Genomic DNA, 21,062 nt, shown 5'->3' on the forward strand with positions numbered 1-21,062 from the left:
TTAGCATTTACTGTTATTTTGTATCCTTTAACCGAACACCATTAAATGTATTCCGTTACGCCCCAAGCCTGCATGCGACAGCCCCCGCAATACCTTCCTAAACTCGTGGATAGTCTACTATAATCACGCGATTGGGGTGCTCTTGAAGGAGCAGCGATGGACGGGGGATTTCGGGCAGGGCTGGGGGCGAACATAGTATACTGTGCGTGCGTACTGTCCAGTGTGAAAAGCAGAGAAGAACACACCGCTCGAGAAACAGCGGGATATGATTGCGGGCTAATGTGAATATTCTTAGCTTCAATCAGATATATGAAACACAATGTTATTAAGCCGTTGTGGTTATGAAATGATTCAATGCCCTGTGCATTTGATATGGTGTTCAGTGTGACTTGCTCTCCCCTCGTTTGTAACATGAATTGCGTGCCGCGCGTGCCTTGGTTGGGGTTACTTTACGGGGCTGGAAAAAGTTGGCTGTGTCTTACCTGGCTCAGCTGCCCCACTGCCTTTGCTAGTACCTGCTGCATCATCCGAATCTTTTCTAAAATATTTATGCAGTGAGCCCCTGAGTCTCTTGGTTTCTTCCTCTCTTTTTCTCTTTTCTGTGCTCCTGACTTGTGCATGTTGGCAAATGGCACGCACGCTGATTGTCGAAGCGCTATGATCGAACGAAGTCATTTTTTTCCCCTTAATCAAAGAGTCAGACCAAACCATTTTTGCATTAGGGGTGGTAGGGGGTTCTTGACGCCTTTTTCAAAGACAATAAAGGTAAAAGATCTAGAAATCATTTATTGAATGCAAATATAGCACATTTCTCCCCCAAATCAACACATTTTGAAATGAAATAAAATAATCGCAACTTCATGAGAGCCCAGTTCTGGGCCCTCCCCATTCCTGGGCCCGGGACAACATACCCGTTTGTCCCCCCCTGTCGGCGGGCCTGGTCCTGACTATTGAACATCTCATCTCATCTCATTATCTCTAGCCGCTTTATCCTTCTACAGGGTCGCAGGCAAGCTGGAGCCTATCCCAGCTGACTACGGGCGAAAGGCGGGGTACACCCTGGACAAGTCGCCAGGTCATCACAGGGCTGACACATAGACACAGACAACCATTCACACTCACATTCACACCTACGGTCAATTTAGAGTCGCCAGTTAACCTAACCTGCATGTCTTTGGACTGTGGGGGAAACCGGAGCACCCGGAGGAAACCCACACGGACACGGGGAGAACGTGCAAACTCCGCACAGAAAGGCCCTCGCTGGCCCCGGGGCTCAAACCCGGACCTTCTTGCTGTGAGGTGACAGTGCTAACCACTACACCACCGTGCCGCCCTATACTATAACTCCTCAGGTAAATTACTCGTTAAGTTACTCATTATTCTCTATTTGATTTCTACTTTACAAAGGAGTCCAAGACACATAAACACAAAGTACAGTGATGGAAAAGGTGAGTGTATTGTGGGACAGATGTGGTTGACTGGAGACAGACATGTTTATGGTTGCACAGCATTTGGGATATCTAATGATTGTACTGCATTTTAATTGTGCAATGAAAGTAGACAGATTGTAAGTTCTGGTCCATATTATGTCAAGACGTGGGCTTTTCAAAGTGGAGTTGTGGCAGACAGATTCGGATGAGTTTATCACCATCATTCTACAGCAGTTTGTGTGCCAGATGGAAGTGTACAGTATGTGAGCTCTCAATGTGATGTGGTGCACATCTTGAGATGTGATCAACATTCTGATATATGATCAAATGCTGGCTGCTTTAAATATGTCTGTTTTTTATGCATAATATGATGAGGTACTGGAAGACACACTGGTGCAGTGGTTAACACTGTTGCCTCACAGTAAGGAGGTTCTGATTTTGAATCTAATGGCTGATTGGGGCCTTTCTGAGAGGAGTTTGCATGTTCTTCTTATGCCTGTGTGGGTTTTCTCCAGGTGCTCCAGTTTCCTCTTACAGTCCAAAGACGTGCTGATTAGGTCAACTAGCTACTCTACATTGTCCATAGGTGTGTATGTGAGTGTGATTGGTTGTTCATCTCAGGTGGGGTTTACATTAGACCGTATCAGCAGATCATCAGATTAACGTTTTTAAAACGATTAGTGTGCACACAGCAACACCAATACACGGATACGCTCGGCTCCGCAGGCATCCTGCGCTCCAAATCACTCCGCCCTGAACAGCGAGTGCCCTCTGGAGGGTGCGCACTCCGGCCCTGTGCAGCTCACAGAGCGCGCGAGTGAAGTGCACAAGCAGTGATTTGGGACTGAGCCGCTGTGTGTGTGATCCCAGCGCATATCACTTACCACTTGCAAGTGGAAGGATGGCAAGCCTAAAGACAATCATAACTACACAATGGGCAGTATTTGCATCAGTATTTGCAGTATTTTCATACTTTTATACTCTTTAATGAAAGGTGATACAAGGCGGAAGTCCGCGCCGTTTTTCAGCAGTCGCGTCATATGACCAACGCCAGCGAATCAGGAAGGTGGATGTCACAGTGACGTTGTCCAATGATGACGCCAGCTAGAGCTCAGCACAGCGTATCCGCGTATTCTCAATGTTTACACAGCACCGGACCAGACACGATCTGGATTGAATACGTGGACCCTGGCGGATTCCCGTTTCCTGGCGTTTCCAGGCGTTTTAATGTAAACGGACAGTGCATCCACGAAGAAAACGAGACAGATACGGTCTAATGTAAACTTGGCCTCAGTGTTAGCCCTGCAATTGAGGTATTTCACCTGACGTCACAGGGTCACGTGACGCCCCGGTGTCTGCCATTTTGAACGTCAAGCTACATACTAATGCTGCAGACAGAGAGGGAGAACCGGCTTGAAAAAAAAAAATGTGTTACAGACACCTAGAATAGATTAATTTGTCAGTAAGCACTCTATAAATAACCATGGTGTTTGCTTGTTGTGCTGTGGGCTGCCACAACAGACAGGGACAGCGTGTAGGACGCTCCTTTTACCGGTTTCTAGTGATGGGAATTTCGGCTCTTTTTCAGGAGCCGGCTCTTTTGGCTCTTCTTACTATAAGGAGCCGGCTCTTTCGGCTCCCAAACGGCTCCTGAGATTTTATTTTTGATTTAATTGCTGCAATTAACTAGTTAATTAATTACATTATTTATATTTTATCAATAGGATGTTTTCCATTTTATTTTTTAGTTTTTGTAGCCATTGTAAAGCTTTGTAAAGTATAGCAGTGCAACAATGTTCTAGCTATAGAAATAAAACTTACTTACCAATTAATAAATTATTTTCTCACAAACATAATGCAAAACTGTGTTATATTACCAATATAAAATACACAGCTGATTTTCCCCTCCTCAGGTGCCTCACAGACTCCTCTCCCCTGCGCTCCACAGCTTTAAGCATTACACCAATTTTCGTATTTTCGCAGCTGTGAATGACATCAACCAAAAAAAGTAGGCGTACACCATGCTACTTTTTTTCCTTTGAATGGTAATAGACAACACAAAGATGCAATCGGACAGCAACTTTTTTTGTGAAAGTCTCTCTCTCTCTGAGGCACCTAAGGACAAAAAACTAATTCGGCTCCTCAACTCGGCTCCCACCGAAGAGCCGGCTCCCGTCGTTCACTACAAAGAGCCGGCTCTTTGAACCAGATCGTTCGCGACCGACACATCACTACCGGTTTACTACTGACCCAGACAAGAGGGATTACAGCTGTGAAGAGACAGGATTGGGAGCCAACAGAGTACTCCAGACTTTGCAGTGATCATTTCATTTCAGGTTAGTTTATCAGTTAACGCAATTTTGATAAAATATATAGCAAAAAGTAAATGGGTCAGTGTTTGTTAACCCATCTGAGCAGTGAAACAAGGCAGTGTTAATTTGTCTAGTGTTGCATGTAGCAGACATCAGACATAACGCAATAACAGAGGCTAGAAAGAAACGGGACACAGAAATAAACAGGGAAATTAAGTAAAAAGAAAGAAAGAGAGAAAAAAAAGAAAAAAAAGAGCGCGGATCTCCAAACACATGAGAAGCCTATCTTACGCACATATCACGCGGACTCCACACCTCCACACACGCATCGCGTCTGAAGTCATAACTCATCAGGGGAAATCGTGTCCGCATTGGCATGTTCAAAAAACAACCTCGCGTCAACAATGATACCACACGCAAGAAAAAAAAAACAGTCAGGCTACTCAACAACCAACCTGGCAGCAGCAGTCGTTGCCATGTAAACACAACACTTCGGATATGCAAATGCTTCCCGTTACACACGATTGCTATGTCAATAAACATCATTTTGCCAATATTTTAGAGACCCCCCAACATTTCCCAAATCATGTTTTCAAAGGATCTCATGTCTGTTTCAGGGGATCTCGGATCCCCCGAGTAACAAGACAGTGTTGTGAACATAGCCTACCTTGTACCGTTTCAAACTGCTGGGGTCATCCTTCATCAAACTGTTGACTTCTGTCGACAACCTTGGCTCCATACCAAGGCTGGGTACAGTGTTTGTGATAAAAGACAGATCCAATTTAACATGAATCACAGCTTACTTTCTTGTTAAAATGTGCAAAGGTCTCCACCATCTCATACCGCCTTGCACTGAAGGACTTAAGCGTGCCGTCCAAAATGGCTGCATCACGTGACTTGGTCACGTGGGTGAAATACCTCAATAGATTGACGACTTCTGCAGGGTTTACCCTGCCACTTGTACAAAGTCATATGGGATTGGCTCCACCTTCCCTCTTGACTCTGATGGATAAGTAGTATGGATGGGTGGATAATGCTGTAACATGAATCAAGAAAAGACATTTATGACCGACAGACTGCATTAAAAATAGCTCAGTATTATGGATTATCAGGTAATGAAAATATATATCTCAAGATAGTGGTTTCTATCTTAAAGATACTGGGACTGACAAGATACAGAGGCCACAACTCTTTCCCTGGCACTAATATGGTCAGAGGCCACACCTCCTTCACTGGCACTAACATGGTCAGAGACACACCTCCACATGGTCAGAGACCACACCTCCTTCACTGGCATGAACATGCTCAGAGGCCACACCTTCTTCCCTGCCACTAACATGGTCAGAGGCCACACCTCCTTCACTGACACGAACATGGTCAGAGACCACACCTCCTTCACTGGCACAAACATGGTCAGAGGCCATACCTCCTTCACTGGCACTAACATGATCAGAGACCACACCTCCTTCACTGGCACGAACATGGTCAGAGACCACACTTCCTTTACTGGCACGAACATGGTCAGAGACCACACTTCCTTCACTGGCACTAACATAGTCAGAGACCACACCTCCTTCACTGGTACGAACATGGTCAGAGGCCACACCTCCTTCACTGGCACGAACATGGTCAGAGACCACACCTCCTTCACTGGCACGAACATGGTCAGAGACCACATCTCCTTCACTGGCACAAACATGGTCAGAGACCACACCTCCTTCACTGGCACAAACATGGTCAGAGGCCATACCTCCTTCACTGGCACTAACATGATCAGAGACCACACCTCCTTCACTGGCACGAACATGGTCAGAGACCACACCTCCTTCACTGGCACGAACATGGTCAGAGACCACACTTCCTTTACTGGCACGAACATGGTCAGAGACCACATCTCCTTCACTGGCACGAACATGGTCAGAGACCACACCTCCTTCACTGGTACGAACATGGTCAGAGGCCACACCTCCTTCGCTGGCACTAACTTGGTCAGAGGCCACACCTCTTTCATTTGCACAAACATGGTCAGAGACCACACCTCCTTCACTGGCACTAACATGGTCAGAGACCACACCTCCTTCACTGGCACTAACTTGGTCAGAGGCCACACCTCCTTCACTGGCACTAACATGGTCAGAGGCCACACCTCCTTCACTGGCACGAACATGGTCAGAAACCACACCTCCTTCACTGATACGAACATGGTCAGAGGCCACACCTCCTTCACTGGCACAAACATGGTTGGAGGCCACACCTCCTTTACAAGGACGAATCAGTTCAGAGGCCACACCTTCTTCTCTTGGACTGACATGCAGTGGCCACCCCTCCTTCATAATAATGAAACTGCTATTATTATTATTATTATTATTATTATTATTATTATTATTATTGCTGCATTACTGCACTTCTTGCATATTCATATTGTATATTTATAAGTTGAGTTATATTCACTTAGTTCATGAGGTTGTTTATTGCATTTTTCTTTTCAGAAAAAACTGGAAAATATAACCCTTACACTATAAAATGCTTCTTGGTTAAATTTTGATTATTCATTAAAAACATCTGGGTAACATAATGGCTATAAACGCTAGCCATAGAAAAAAAATCAGCCAACAAAATCAAATTCTTTTTTGACTGGAGATCCAGCAAGGCGTGGAAAAGGTCATGATCTCAATGTTGTGTTGAAAATGGGTGCAGAAAAGCTTTGCTCGTGGAATGGAAAATGAGTCAATTAGACTCCACTCAGTTTTTTCGCCTCGAACCCCTTCTTCCTCTCTGCGTGTCTCTTCTCCAGCCCTCACATCATTTCCTTATGATGAGATAGTGGAAATCAAAACCATGGCTCGGGGCACCGCTTCACTGCTCAGCACGGAGCTGAGTGTGCATCTCCAGTGGCCTCGATACTTTCCCTGGTCTGTCTCACTCTCCCTGTCCAAATGTTTATCCACCAAAAAGGTGAACTCTGGGTTTGTGCTGTGATTCGACGGCATCTTTCTCGTAAAGCTGTTTAAACTTTCATTGGGTTATCGCCTTGAGTTACAACGCACTGAAAAGTAATGAGGTCGTATGGGAAGGGTTTATTGATTCTCTCTTGCTCACTGCCAGCCGTCCAGAGCTAGATATGCAGCGAGTAGAGCGCCAGATGGCCAACCTCAACCTGCAGACCCATTAAAGAAACTGTCGGGGTGTTTTTTAAACTGTCTCATGGGCACCTGAGTGACCCTAAAATGGAATATTTGATCCATTTCATTCTGGGCTGATACATATTAATGGTGGAGACAGGCAGGCTTCAATTGTCATGAGATGTATCTCAAATCAGTGGGTTTCCTTCTTGCTTTTCCTCGAGTCCTAAGGAAATTCAGTAGAAAAATTCTTCAGATCTCAGAGCAGCAAGGCTTGCCACTGTGGTTCGAAGCTTTGGTGTGCATCTGCACTTATAATTCTAATCACATTACTGCTGTGCCACTGATTATTGAGGGAGGAAATCAGAAATGATAATTCATCACTGCAAACATGGATGAGCTCTTTCATAAACTCACACAGATGTACTAAAGGTTCCCCAGTGACTCTCTTAAGGCATGGAATCCCCCACGAGCTACAGAGAAATGAGAAAGTTCTTAAAAGTTTTAATGAACAATTTAGACTTGGGGAGAACATGCAAACTCCACAGAACCTTCGTGCTGTGAGGCAACAGTGCTAACCACTACACCACCGTGCTGCCAGACAACCTCTTCTTCATTGGACCTAATAGCACAAAGGCCATGCCTTCTTTATAGGACCTGATAGCACAGAGGCCATGCCTTAATAGGAACTGATAGCTAGTGTGGTAGTCAAGACCACCTAAACCGAGACCAAGTCGTGACCAAGACCAAAGTGTAATGAGACAAAGACTTTGAGGGGTTGAGGTCAAGTCAAGATCAAGACCAAGGCAGGGTGAGACCGAGTCAAGACCAAGACCAGACTAGAGGGTGCGAAGGGTGATGGCTGTTAACAGGATTTTTTTTTTTTTAAATTAGCAATAAGTTACATCTGAAACAGGAACTTTTACATCCAATCACAGTAACAATGTTACATTACAGGTATTTAGTAGACACTCTTATCCAGACTGACATACAACATACCCAGGGGAGCAGTTGGGGGTTAGGTGCCTGGCTCAAGAACACTTCAGCTATTCCTGCTGGACCAGGGAATTGAACCAGCAACCTTTTGGTACCAAAGCAGCTTCTCTCACCATTAGGTCATGGCTTCCCCAAGTTGCCTATGTTAACAAATAAACCAGACAATGCACAGGCAATTTAATGAAATCCTCACAGTTTTGGTCTTGACCGGTCTTGAAATAAAATCCCGAGTCTTCTATGTCAGAGACTGAGACAAGATCAAGAAAAAATGCAGTCGATTCCAAGATGAGACTGAGTCCTTCAAAAAGTGGTCTTGACCCTTACGAAAATTAACCATGGTTTATAGTTATTCATGGTTTTCATGTTTTTTTGGGTAACCATGAAAACCATGGTTCATGACTATGGTTTAACCATGATTTAACCATGGTTTCACTATGGTAAATGTTAATGTATCTGGACTGTTAATCGAGATCCTTCTCTACAGCATTGACTGTTGGACGAAAGCATGCCCTTACGAAAATCTACCATGGTTTACTATGGTTTTACCATGGTTTTTATGTAGTAACCATGATTCTACCATGGTATCTCATGGTTATTCTAAGTACTATGAACCAACCATATTATTACTATGGTTCATCCATGGTAGTAACCATGGTTCTACTATGGTATCTCATGGTGATTCTAAGTACTATGAACCAACCATAGTATTACTATGGTTCATCCATGGTACTGCAGTAGCATCATAGTTGTATGTGTAATAGGTCATAGTAACTACGAAATTAGTTTAAAAAGGGATAGTATGGTTTTTAAAAGGATGCACTAACTGTAGTATTACCATGCTTTCGTCCAACAGTCAATGCTGTAGAGAAGGATCTCGATTAACAGCCCAGATACATTAACATTTACTTAGAACCTAAAAATTTAAGTGAACATTGAGGTAAAATGCACCATGGTTTTCATGGTTACCCAAAAAAACCATGAAAACCATGAATAACTATAAACCATGGTAAAACCATGGTTAGTTTTCATAGTAAAACCATGGTTAATGTAATACTACAGTTAGTGCATCCGTTTAAAAACCATACTATCCCTTTTTAAACTAATTTCATAGTTACTATGACCTATTACACATACAACTATGATGCTACCACAGCTACTGGAGTACTATGGATAAACCACAGTAATGCTATGGTTGGTTTATAGTACTTAGAATCACCATGAAATACCATAGTAGATCCATGGTTACTACCATGGATGAACCATGGTAATACTATGGTTGGTTCATAGTACTTAGAATAACCATGAGATACCATGGTAGAATCATGGTTACTACATAAAAGCCATGGTAAAACCATAGTAAACCATGGTAGATTTTCGTAAGGGGAGACTGGTCTCAAGTACTAATGCACTAAGTACTAATGCACTAAGTACAACACTAATGATAGCACAGGGGCAATGCCTCCTCCCTTGACAAGAACAGGTACAGAGACCACTCCTCTATCAGTGAGATTGATAGAATAATAGTCATGCCTTCTTTCACTGAGACTCACAGGCACAGAGACCACACATCCATCATAGGAACTGATGGCACAGAAACCATGCCTCCTTCCCTGAAACTGGCAGCACAATGATTACAGCTTATCAACAGGCACAGAGGCCACACCTCCTTCATAGCAGCTGATAGCAGAGAAGGCACGCATTCTTCCCTGAGACAGAGAAGTACAAGGACCGTATCCCCTTCCCTATGACTGGCAGCACAATGGTCATGTCTCCTTCATAGCAACAAACGGCACAAAAGCCATGCTCTTTTTCCCCGAGACTGATGGCACAACGATCATACCTCATCAACATGCACAGACGCCATGTCTTCTTCATAGGTACAGAAGCCATGGCCATGCCCTGAGCCTGATAGGAACAGAGACCACCCTAAAAAGCACATTTTTTAAATTCTGAGGATGTTCCACAATATGAAAAATCCAAAGTGACAAATGTTTATCCCCTGCATGTGGGCATCAAAACAGAAGTTATAGTTAGTTACTTCCTGATAACATCAACACTCAGCCCACAACCGCCAGCAGGTCAAAACACCACTGTAAACTGATGGAATCTGAAATTGTTTAGAAAAAAAAAAATCCAAACAAAAGCAAAGCAGTTATTCAAGGACATGCCCTCTTGAGACTCAGCCTCATTATTCCGCCACAGACTGCATCCTTTTCACAAGCTATTCATCCTGCACATCTATCACCCAAAACCCATCATGTCATGGTTGTTATTTTCCAATTTTCAGCTGGTGACAGAAATTATTTACTTGTAATCGTGGCCCGCACACTACACACCCAATTAAGCGGGCATGCCAGAGGATGATGTCATTCATGCCGAGCATTTTGGAATAATTTAGGGTCATTTATAGCCAAGATTCATAATCGTGCTGTGCCGACTTGAGCTGAGGGGAATTGAATTAACAGAGTGCTGAATAGCCTTCCTCGCATTCCCACATAAATAAACCAACTGGATTACTGCAGTACTGGGTATCAGGATAATAAATCCATGGTATAATCACTGTCCAACACAATATGCCTTTGAAAAGTTGCCATTTTCTAAGATCATGACTTTGAATGTCGTGTAATACTACAATAGCAGACAAATGTATAACTGTTCATTTGTAGGAAAATGTTAGAATGTTGTTTAAAAGGTATGTAATCACGTAGTCTACTTCATTCATGAGGCTAATGTAGCTAGCATATAAGGAAAGGTTAATACTGTCAGTTATAATATAAAAATAATAAGTTAAATTTATATAGCGCCTTTCAAAAAACCCAAGGACGCTTTACAATTATAAACAAGGAAATAAATAAATAAATAAAAAATAAAAAATAAAAAATAAAAAGTCCACCAAGTAGGGGTCAGGATGTAATTCCCGTGGTGTAGCAGCCACAGTCCCACCAAAAGGCGCACGAAAACAAGTCCCACATCTCCAGCACCACCGCTGTGACGCCGTCAGCAACATCGCTCGAACACCACGCCATGGATCCACAAAGCGAGTAGAGAAGCTCTGCCACACAGAGCGCTGGTGTGTCCCAAAGCCTGCACAGCTGCCGCGACACCACCGAGCAACATCGCTCGGAACGTCACGCCAAGCATTAAAGCACAGAGCGCTGGACAACCACGATGTAAAATGAGCAACGAGCTCACTGCAGTCCACAGCTGGGAGCGCAGGCATCACCCATGGCGAACCAAGGCCTGGAGGGAACCGACGCCCAAAACTGGATCCGGAGCTACACCACAACCGGCGGACAAAACACTCAAACAAACATCAAACTACACAAACACACAGAAAAAAAAACAGAAAAAAGAAATAAAACAAAAAAGCTCTGGTGAGAAGCGGCAGCCAGAACGCACACGAAATTATTCTCACCTGTTCCTAGACATCAGTAATTTGGATACATTTCAGTGTTGCACAGTGTTGGGAGTAACGCGTTACAAAAGTAACGAATTACTGTAATGCATTGCTTTTTGCAGTAACGCGGTAATGTAAGGCATTACAGAAAAAAATTGGTAATATTTTACTCGGTACAAATGTCAGTAACGCGCGTTACAATGCATTTTTAACCTGGAATGAAGTGGTGGGCTTTTTTTTTCCTTCATACAAATTCGCCAAAATCACGCGAGATCAGCAGAGGTGAAACGTCCGCGCAAAATGTTTCACTTCCTTTTCCTTTAGGCTAGTCAGACAGAAGAGAGCGATGAGTGAACCTGCAGCTGATCTAATGTCGGATAGCACATTCTCCAGATGGGCACACGCCCATTACTTTAAGTTTGTGAAAAATAAGGATGTGAAGAACATCGTAGTCAAATGCACTTTGTGTGCTAAACCTGAAGAACTGTCCACTTCCCGAAATAAAACCAGTAATTTAACTGAACATTTACAGAGGTGCCATAGTAACATGAAGTTAGCAAGGAAGCAAGTGGAGGATGAGAGTGGCCATAAAATCACAAAGCAGCCAAAATTAACGTTCTGCCGCTCTGAGATGCTCCTTCAGCCTCAAGAGACTTGTGGCGGAGTATGTTGTTGAAGATATGCTGACAGTTTGTTTACATTTTTGCCCTGTATAACTGAGTTTTTTTTCTGGTCGGAAGTCAGACTAAAGTGATTGAGCTGCCTTTCCTTCGAGGGCTAATATGCCTAAGCACTTCAATATCATTAAAAGCACTTTGATTTTGTTATTTCTAATTCTGTTTTTCGAAATGTGACTGGGTAGCCTCATATAGCTAATAGTCATTGTCTAGCTGTGATTTAAAAGGCTTGTGGTTTTTTTTCAGGCCAGTTTTATTGTAGGCTACGATTTGCCATAATACCGTATGTTCATTTTTGTTAAATTTCTGAAATGGAGTCATATCCCTTAGGGCGAATCTTTTTTTTTTTTTTTTTATGAAGCATAAACTATGCTTAATTCTGTAAACTTGAAAACAATAAAGGCATAGAAATGCAAATTTTGTATCCTGTCATATCTTTAGACGTTAATTGAACTGTATTGTAATGTTAATATGAATAGGCCTAAAGTTACAGTATTTCTATCATAATTTGCCAGACTTTCACCTTTTGTCTGTTCTTGCGATTATTGTTCCTTGTATTGTGCCATGAGCCATCACTCAGTGCGTTTACATGCACATCCAAATCGAGCTACTGTCGGTAATCGAGCTAAGGGTCCCAGCAGGGGTGCCAGAGAAATCCACTCCTACATGCACACAAGGAAATCGAGCTATTGTGTGAGGTACATTGTGCACCCGAGCCACAGGTGGCGCTACACGCCCCATCGTGTTGGTACACTTCCGGTTGTCGTCATAAAGAAGAGCGATTCAAGAGTATAAACAAAGTTATCAGTTCCGTGTTCACAAGAAGAACGACGACGAGGACAGCAACATCGAGAGAGAGAGAAGATGGACAACAACGAAGCAGCTCAGCACTTGCTGAACATTCTGTACACCATCGCGTTGTCATGCCGACTGAGGCTGTTGTGTTTCCCGCTTGTGGTCTCGTCACTTGTCACTTCCGGAAGGGGCAGTGCTGAAGTAAGTAGCTCGACAGGGTTTACGTGCACTAAGTAGCTCGGCTACAATCGCATAATCTAGGTCGCGTAGCTCGATTACGAGAAATCCAGTTCGGTTCGATTTCAGCCGAGCTAAGGTGTTTCCATGGCATTTAGAACTTCGATTTCAGTCGAGCTACGGCAGAAATTCGATTTTCTCTATGTGCATGTAAACGCACTGACTGTGGCTATTATATTCTAGTGTTTTTAACCATAAGCCTAGCTCAGTCAGATACCACATCACCTTCCACTGGACGTGTGATGAGCTAATTGAGCGTCTTGAGCTACATTTAGATTGCCAAATCCATATTTCCAGTTATTTTGGTGAGAGTAACTTAAAAGTAATGCAATAGTAGTGTAATGCCTTACATTTTAAATACAGTAATATTGTAATGTAACTAATTACTTTAAAATGACAGTAACAAGTAATAAATAATGCAAAACAGTTTTGAAGTAACTTGCCCAACACTGGTGTTGCAGGAAATGAGGCAATTTAGCTAGCTAAATGCACGTAGCATTTTATACAAATAGTAATATCATTAATATCAAAATGATGGTATTCTCTCAGATATTTTGAAAAATGAACATTGTAATTACGCTTAACTTCGATCGATAAGGCTATGGTCACACTACAGCTTGTAATGCTTTGCGATGGGTTATCGATGAAAATGAGGCATTTGGTGGCGATGCTTCCCTGAGCTTCCGTAAGTATTCCCAAACTCATCTGCAAGTATTTGCTGCTTAGTTTGCCAACAAAAACATCGCTACCAAATTTCAATGCATGCACTGAAATTTTTCACGACATTTTTGGCCACTCGGCAGAGACACACCAAAAAACAACTCGCGAAGTAGGGAAAAGGTTCGCTGTGCATTATACGGTTGGTGGCGATGCTACCAATTTTTCATTGCCAAATTTTTGCAAACCTATTGCGACCTGTAGTGTGACGAGGGTTGAAACAAATTGCATTCATTCCGTGATTTTAGTAAATATTAACATAGCATCACTCGCAGTGGTCTGAAAATTATTTACAAAGTCACGACTATGATATGAGCGAACTGTTCCTACTGGATGCACAACTATATTTCAATATAGCAAAGACTTCAGTTCAGATAACAGTACAGCTCGAAGTTATAGCCAAATTAATGGTATGAATACTAAACCATATACACCACTAGGGGGTGCTGAAGTGTTGCTTTTTTTTGAAGGCTGTCCAAAAAAGAACTGCAATCAGACTTTAGTTATGCACCTGTAGTGTGGAGTCAATCCTCATCTCATCTCATCTCATCTCATCTCATCTCATCTCATCTCATCTCATCTCATCTCATTATCTCTAGCCGCTTTATCCTTCTACAGGGTTGCAGGCAAGCTGGAGCCTATCCCAGCTGACTACGGGCGAAAGGCGGGGTACACCCTGGACAAGTCGCCAGGTCATCACAGGGCTGACACACAGACAACCATTCACACTCACATTCACACCTACGGTCAATTTAGAATCGGAGTCAATCCTGACATTTTAAATAAAAATACTCAGACCTCAGATACACTAAGCATGGACGTCTTTTCAGTCACATGTGAGATGTGAATGTGGGGAGGAGTTTAGCCAAAACAGAGGCATGTCTCAATTAGAAATGTTTCAGAGAATTGATTGTATCCACAATATTTGTCCCTGAAACACATTTTGTATAAAAGCAAATGCATTCAAGATATGTGGAGTGCATTGCAGGACAATATTAAATAGATGCAGAGGCAGCTTGTTTCAATGGGCTAGCAAGGGTAAAAAAAATCAATATAAGGTTTCATTTTGGGTATCCGCATCACCTTATCAGTGGTTGACAAATGTTTTCAAGAGGATTATTTGTTATTTTTTATAAACTGAGTGCAACAGCACCACTAGTTATAAAAAAAACACACCAAAAATGATATGACGCGAGGCTGTGGGCTAACTGAAACGAGCTGTAGGTTCATGCAGCCAATCAGTGACAGTCAGGGCAGCCATGGCCTAAACCTTAGCAGCTTGGGGCTCAAAGTGTTGCTTGTTTGATTCCCAGGACCAGCAGGAAAACTCTTGAGCAAGGCGCCTAACCCCCAACTGCTCCCCAGGTGCTGGGTATCTGTATGTGCTTGTTGTATGTTGCTCTGTATGCAGTGGTTCGTACCTACCAAAAGTGGTCCAAAGAAGGACAACCAGTGAACTGACGACAAGGTCATGGGTGGCCAAGGCTCACTGCTTCACATGGGGCATGAAGGCTAGCCCATATGGTCCAATCCCACAGAAGAGCTACTGTAGCACAAACTTCTCATCTCATCTCATCTCATTATCTCTAGCCGCTTTATCCTGTTCTACAGGGCCGCAGGCAAGCTGGAGCCTATCCCAGCTGACTACGGGTGAAAGGCGGGGTACACCCTGGACAAGTCGCCAGGTCATCACAGGGCTGACACATAGACACAGACAACTATTCACACTCACATTCACACCTACGGTCAATTTAGAGTCACCAGTTAACCTAACCTGCATGTCTTTGGACTGTGGGGGAAACCGGAGCACCCGGAGGAAACCCACGCGGACACGGGGAGAACATGCAAACTCCACACAGAAAGGCCGTCGCCGGCCACGGGGCTCGAACCCAGACCTTCTTGCTGTGAGGCGACAGTGCTAACCACTACACCACCGTGCCGCCAGCACAAACTTCTGAAAAAGTTAATGCTGGCTAAAACAGAAAGGTGTCAGTGTTAACTTTTTCAGAAGTTTGTGCTACAGTAGATTTTCTGTGGGATTGGACCATATGATCTAGCCTTCGTGCCTCATGTGAATCAATGAGCCTTGGCCATCCATGACCCTATCGGTAGTTCACTGGTTGCCCTTTGGATCCTTGGACCAATTTTGGTAGGTACTTACCACTGCATACCAGGAACACCCCACAAGATGTGCCAGTTTGGAGATGCTCAGACCCAGTCATCTAGCCATCACAATTTGGCCTTTGTCAAAGTCACTCAGATCCTCACGCTCGCCCGTTTTTCCTGCTTCCAACACATTAACTTCAAGAACTGACTGTTGTCTTGCTGCTTAATCTATCCCACCCCTTAACAGGTGCCATTGTAATGAGATATTCAATGTTATTCACTTCTTCACCTGTCAGTCGTCATAATGTTATGATCAGTGTATGCTTAATATATTAGACTAATGTTTGATGTTTAATGGAATCTTGGCCTTCTTCTTATTCATATATATTATGATATACACAATAAAGTTTAGAATAATATCATGATTAAAAGAAAATCAATCTGGTTTGTCAATCCACATTTTCTACAGATTTTTTTGGGGGAGGAGGGGGCTAAAGATGACATCAGTCACCTGAAAGGGCTATCCATAAATTCATGTTAAGCACATAAATAAGTTGGAGTTTGAATACGGAGTACTTTATGTAAATATTGGTGTCCATCCATCCATTATCTATAACTGCTTATCCTGTGCAGGGTCGCAGGCAAGCTGGAGCCTATCTCAGCTGACTATGGGCGAGAGGTGGGGTACACCCTGGACAAGTCGCCAAATCATCACAGGGCTGATACATAGAGACAAACAACCATTCACACCGACAGTCAATTTAGAGCCACCAATTAGCCAAACCTTAGCCTGGGAAATCCCATGCTGCTTTGCACAATCGTTCCGATCTGAAAAGACAGCATGGAAACTATGGTCTAAAGGCTCGCCTGAGTTAGGGAGCCAATCAGAGAGTGGGGAGGGGTGGAAAGACGGTGATGCGTACTACTCAACAGACGGAAGCTTGTAGTTTATTTAGGACTGTTTACGGATCACATTTAACATGGCGGCGAGCGATACGAACCAAACTTTCGATCAAGCTTTGTCTTGCACAAACGGCAGTAATCGTTCGGTGCCATTGTTTTCCTATTTTTGTTTTGCCTTCTCTTTCTCTTTCCTTCTCTTCTTCGCCTCTTCGTCTTCTTCGTCGCTCTAATTACGTCACCGGGTACAACTGCCATGATTGGCCATGGGCTACGTATACGCCAAATGATAGACATTCGCAATGTCCAATAAACGGCCGTTGACAATCGTAAACCACACCTCCCCTACGAGAAATTCAATAGGCGGATTCCAGACCATATTTCACTTGTGATATGGTCTGGTGTTAACCAGACTAGCCAAACCTGCATGTCTTTGGACTGTGGAGGAAACCAGAGGACCCGGAGAACACGCAAACTCCACACAGAAAGGCCCCGTCAGACACTGGGCTCGAACCCAGAACCTTCTTGCTGTGAGGTGACAGTGCTAACCACTGTGCCAGCTAGACATTGGTATAAATATCATAAATATCAATCTTATGGACACTATCTATATGTCCTATGGAGAACAACACTATTACATGATGCTTATACAACCCCGATTCCAAAAAAGTTGGGACAAAGTACAAATTGTAAATAAAAACGGAATGCAATGATGTGGAAGTTTCAAAATTCCATATTTTATTCAGAATAGAACATAGATGACATATCAAATGTTTAAACTGAGAAAATGTATCATTTAAAGAGAAAAAATAGGTGATTTTAAATTTCATGACAGCAACACATCTCAAAAAAGTTGGGACAAGGCCATGTTTACCACTGTGAGACATCCCCTTTTCTCTTTACAACAGTCTGTAAACGTCTGGGGACTGAGGAGACAAGTTGCTCAAGTTTAGGGATAGGAATGTTAACCCATTCTTGTCTAATGTAGGATTCTAGTTGCTCAACTGTCTTAGGTCTTTTTTGTCGTATCTTCCGTTTTATGATGCGCCAAATGTTTTCTATGGGTGAAAGATCTGGACTGCAGGCTGGCCAGTTCAGTACCTGGACCCTTCTTCTACGCAGCCATGATGCTGTAATTGATGCAGTATGTGGTTTGGCATTATCATGCTGGAAAATGCAAGGTCTTCCCTGAAAGAGACGTCGTCTGGATGGGAGCATATGTTGCTCTAGAACCTGGATATACCTTTTAGCACTGATGGTGTCTTTCCAGATGTGTAAGCTGCCCATGCCACACGCACTAATGCAACCCCATACCATCAGAGATGTAGGCTTCTGAACTGAGCGCTGACAACAACTTGGGTCGTCCTTCTCCTCTTTAGTCCGAATGACACGGCGTCCCTGATTTCCATAAAGAACTTCAAATTTTTATTTGTCTGACCACAGAACAGTTTTCCAATTTGCCACAGTCCATTTTAAATGAGCCTTGGCCCAGAGAAGACGTCTGCGCTTCTGGATCATGTTTAGATACGGCTTCTTCTTTGAACTATAGAGTTTTAGTTGGCAACGGCGGATGGCACGGTGAATTGTGTTCACAGAAAATGTTCTCTGGAAATATTCCTGAGCCCATTTTGTGATTTCCAATACAGAAGCATGCCTGTATGTGATGCAGTGCCGTCTAAGGGCCTGAAGATCACGGGCACCCAGTATGGTTTTCCGGCCTTGACCCTTACGCACAGAGATTCTTCCAGATTCTCTGAATCTTTTGATGATATTATGCACTGTAGATGATGATATGTTCAAACTCTTTGCAATTTTACACTGTCGAACTCCTTTCTGATATTGCTCCACTATTTGTCGGCGCAGAATTAGGGGGATTGGTGATCCTCTTCCCATCTTTACTTCTGAGAGCCGCTGCCACTCCAAGATGCTCTTTTTATACCCAGTCATGTTAATGACCTATTGCCAATTGACCTAATGAGTTGCAATTTGGTCCTCCAGCTGTTCCTTTTTTGTACCTTTAACTTTTCCAGCCTCTTATTGCCCCTGTCCCAACTTTTTTGAGATATGTTGCTTTCATGAAATTTCAAATGAGCCAATATTTGGCATGAAATTTCAAAATGTCTCACTTTCGACATTTGATATGTTTATGTTCTATTGTGAATACAATATCAGTTTTTGAGATTTGTAAATTATTGCATTCCGTTTTTATTTACAATTTGTACTTTGTCCCAACTTTTTTGGAATCGGGGTTGTAGAATGAATACAACATTGATTTCCTATCAACATTTCTGACAGAATATAGGGGTGTGGCTTCCACTCCAGTGTGATTTCTTTCACAATTTTTTCTTTCAAGATACTGCCAGAATTTCCAATGTGCCTTTTGCTATTATAGGGGGAAAACGTAACCTAGGCATGTATTGGTTATTTTAAAATAAATGTTATATCTTTATTTATATGCATTCAAAAACGGGATGTGGCATCTGTAAGTAATGAAGAGAAAGACCGTGAGTGTTAGATGTTTATAATCTCACCTCATGAGAATGTGGCGTGTTTGGAGAGGAGCTTTCAGCAGTCTAACATCGGCAGGAGGATCGACTTACTACAGAGTGATGGAATGATGAGACGCTGAGCCTCACACACTCACAAACATATCATCATCAGTTCGGTGAACTCACACACACATACACACAGCAATGACACAACCTCTATAACACGCTGCGCATGGCTGGTGAACTCAAATCCAGCTGTGTATACCACCTGCAGAATTGTTCTGGATGACACACACACTGCACCTCCTGTGATACCCTGAACCACTCCAGCATGGGGAAAAGAGCTTGAGAATGAACTGCTTCATGAAGATTAGAGACTGTTTACTGTGTATCTAATATTGCATTACAGGCATTTAGCAGACGCTCTTATCCAGAGCGATGTACAGCATACCCAGAGCAGCCTGTGGAGCAGTTAAGGGTTAGGTACCTTGCTCAAGGGTACTTCAGCCATTCCTGCTAGTCCAGGGACTCAAACCAGCAACCTTTTGGTTCTAAAGCTGCTTCTCTAACCATTCAGACATGGCTTCCATATTTGACAGAAGTTCATGATTCTCTTTATATTTAGCATTAATTGACCTCATTTAGGGCGGCACGGTGGTGCAGTGGTTAGCGCTGTCGCCTCACAGCAAGAAGGTCCGGGTTCGAGCCCGTGGCCGGCGAGGGCCTTTCTGTGCGGAGTTTGCATGTTCTCCCCGTGTCCGCGTGGGTTTCCTCCGGGTGCTCCGGTTTCCCCCACAGTCCAAAGACATGCAGGTTAGGTTAACTGGTGGCTCTAAATTGACCGTAGGTGTGAATGTGAGTGTGAATGGTTGTTTGTCTCTATGTGTCACCCCGCAATAACCTGGCGACTTGTCCAGGGTGTACCCCGCCTCTCGCCCATAGACAGCTGGGATAGGCTCCAGCTTGCCCGTGACCCTGTACAGGATAAAGGCCTCTGCATGCTCTTGCGACAAGGCTTTCGCAGATAGCTTTTCGCAGACAGTTGTAATTTATCGTTGAGCGGGGAGTAATAGGCGTGCGTGATGTTATTCATCGCCACAACGCAAGGGGGCCCGAAGTCGCGAAATCGCTAGGAGTAGTTGGTGGGTGTGGTTAGTGGAGTGTTTATCCTCCGGTTACTTATAATGACTAGAACTGGAGTCGTATAGATGTACGTACTTCCTCACTTCCTCGATCAACCGCTCTTCATGCTGCTCCATCTTAGCTCGTGTTTTTAAAAATGGCGGTCGTGAAAACAAACCAAACCGGGAAAATAGGGAAGCGGAAGTGCGTGTACAGCGGATGTAGAGTGGACCAATCAGAGCCCTCTTGTCTGCGACGCTGTCTGCAAGGCTTCTGCGGTGGTCACAATTTTTGGGAGGTGCGCGCAGAGCGTCTGCGAAGGTGGGGGGGGCTACGCAGACACTATCTGCGACACCGTCTGCGAGGACTGGGTTGTCAGCATAAATTGGCCTTAAGCGGTTACAGATAATGAATGGATGGATGGGAAATCTCCTTCAAAAAGCAAAGCTCAAAATGGCAAAATGATGACTAAAGGGTAATGAAGCAGCTCCTAAATATAGTGTAAACTAAATCTTGCAGTCATGCAGCTCAGCCCATAAGTGAGAGAGACCTCTCTCTCTCTCTTCCTCTATTTATAGGGTGCCATTACTTTTGCCCTCAATGAATAGCCAGTCTAATATGTCGTAATTTCTGAATTTTTTTTTTTTACATAAACAAATTACTTCATACAAAATATCCTGAAGAATACACGCTCATAATGTAGCGTGTGAAAGGAAAAGCTCTCTTCTCGTCCAAATAACAAAAGAGACACTGATTAAATTT

The 21,062-nt window shown here is 43.4% G+C and overlaps 1 protein-coding gene across 1 annotated transcript in view; it reads right to left on the reverse strand.

The window, feature by feature from the left end:
• Positions 1 to 9,491: 9,491 nt before the first annotated feature.
• Positions 9,492 to 21,062, reverse strand: part of LOC132873247 (general transcription factor II-I repeat domain-containing protein 2B-like) — a 136,258-nt gene continuing 124,687 nt past the window's right edge. Inside the window, exons 2-3 of the mRNA XM_060908605.1 lie at positions 9,701 to 9,765; positions 9,492 to 9,566 (exon numbers count right to left, since the gene is read on the reverse strand). Coding sequence (XP_060764588.1) covers positions 9,492 to 9,566; positions 9,701 to 9,765 — 140 coding nt within the window. The remainder of the gene's footprint in view (positions 9,567 to 9,700; positions 9,766 to 21,062) is intronic.

Source organism: Neoarius graeffei, chromosome 25, assembly GCF_027579695.1.
Source record: "Neoarius graeffei isolate fNeoGra1 chromosome 25, fNeoGra1.pri, whole genome shotgun sequence".
NCBI classification, from domain to species: domain Eukaryota; kingdom Metazoa; phylum Chordata; class Actinopteri; order Siluriformes; family Ariidae; genus Neoarius; species Neoarius graeffei.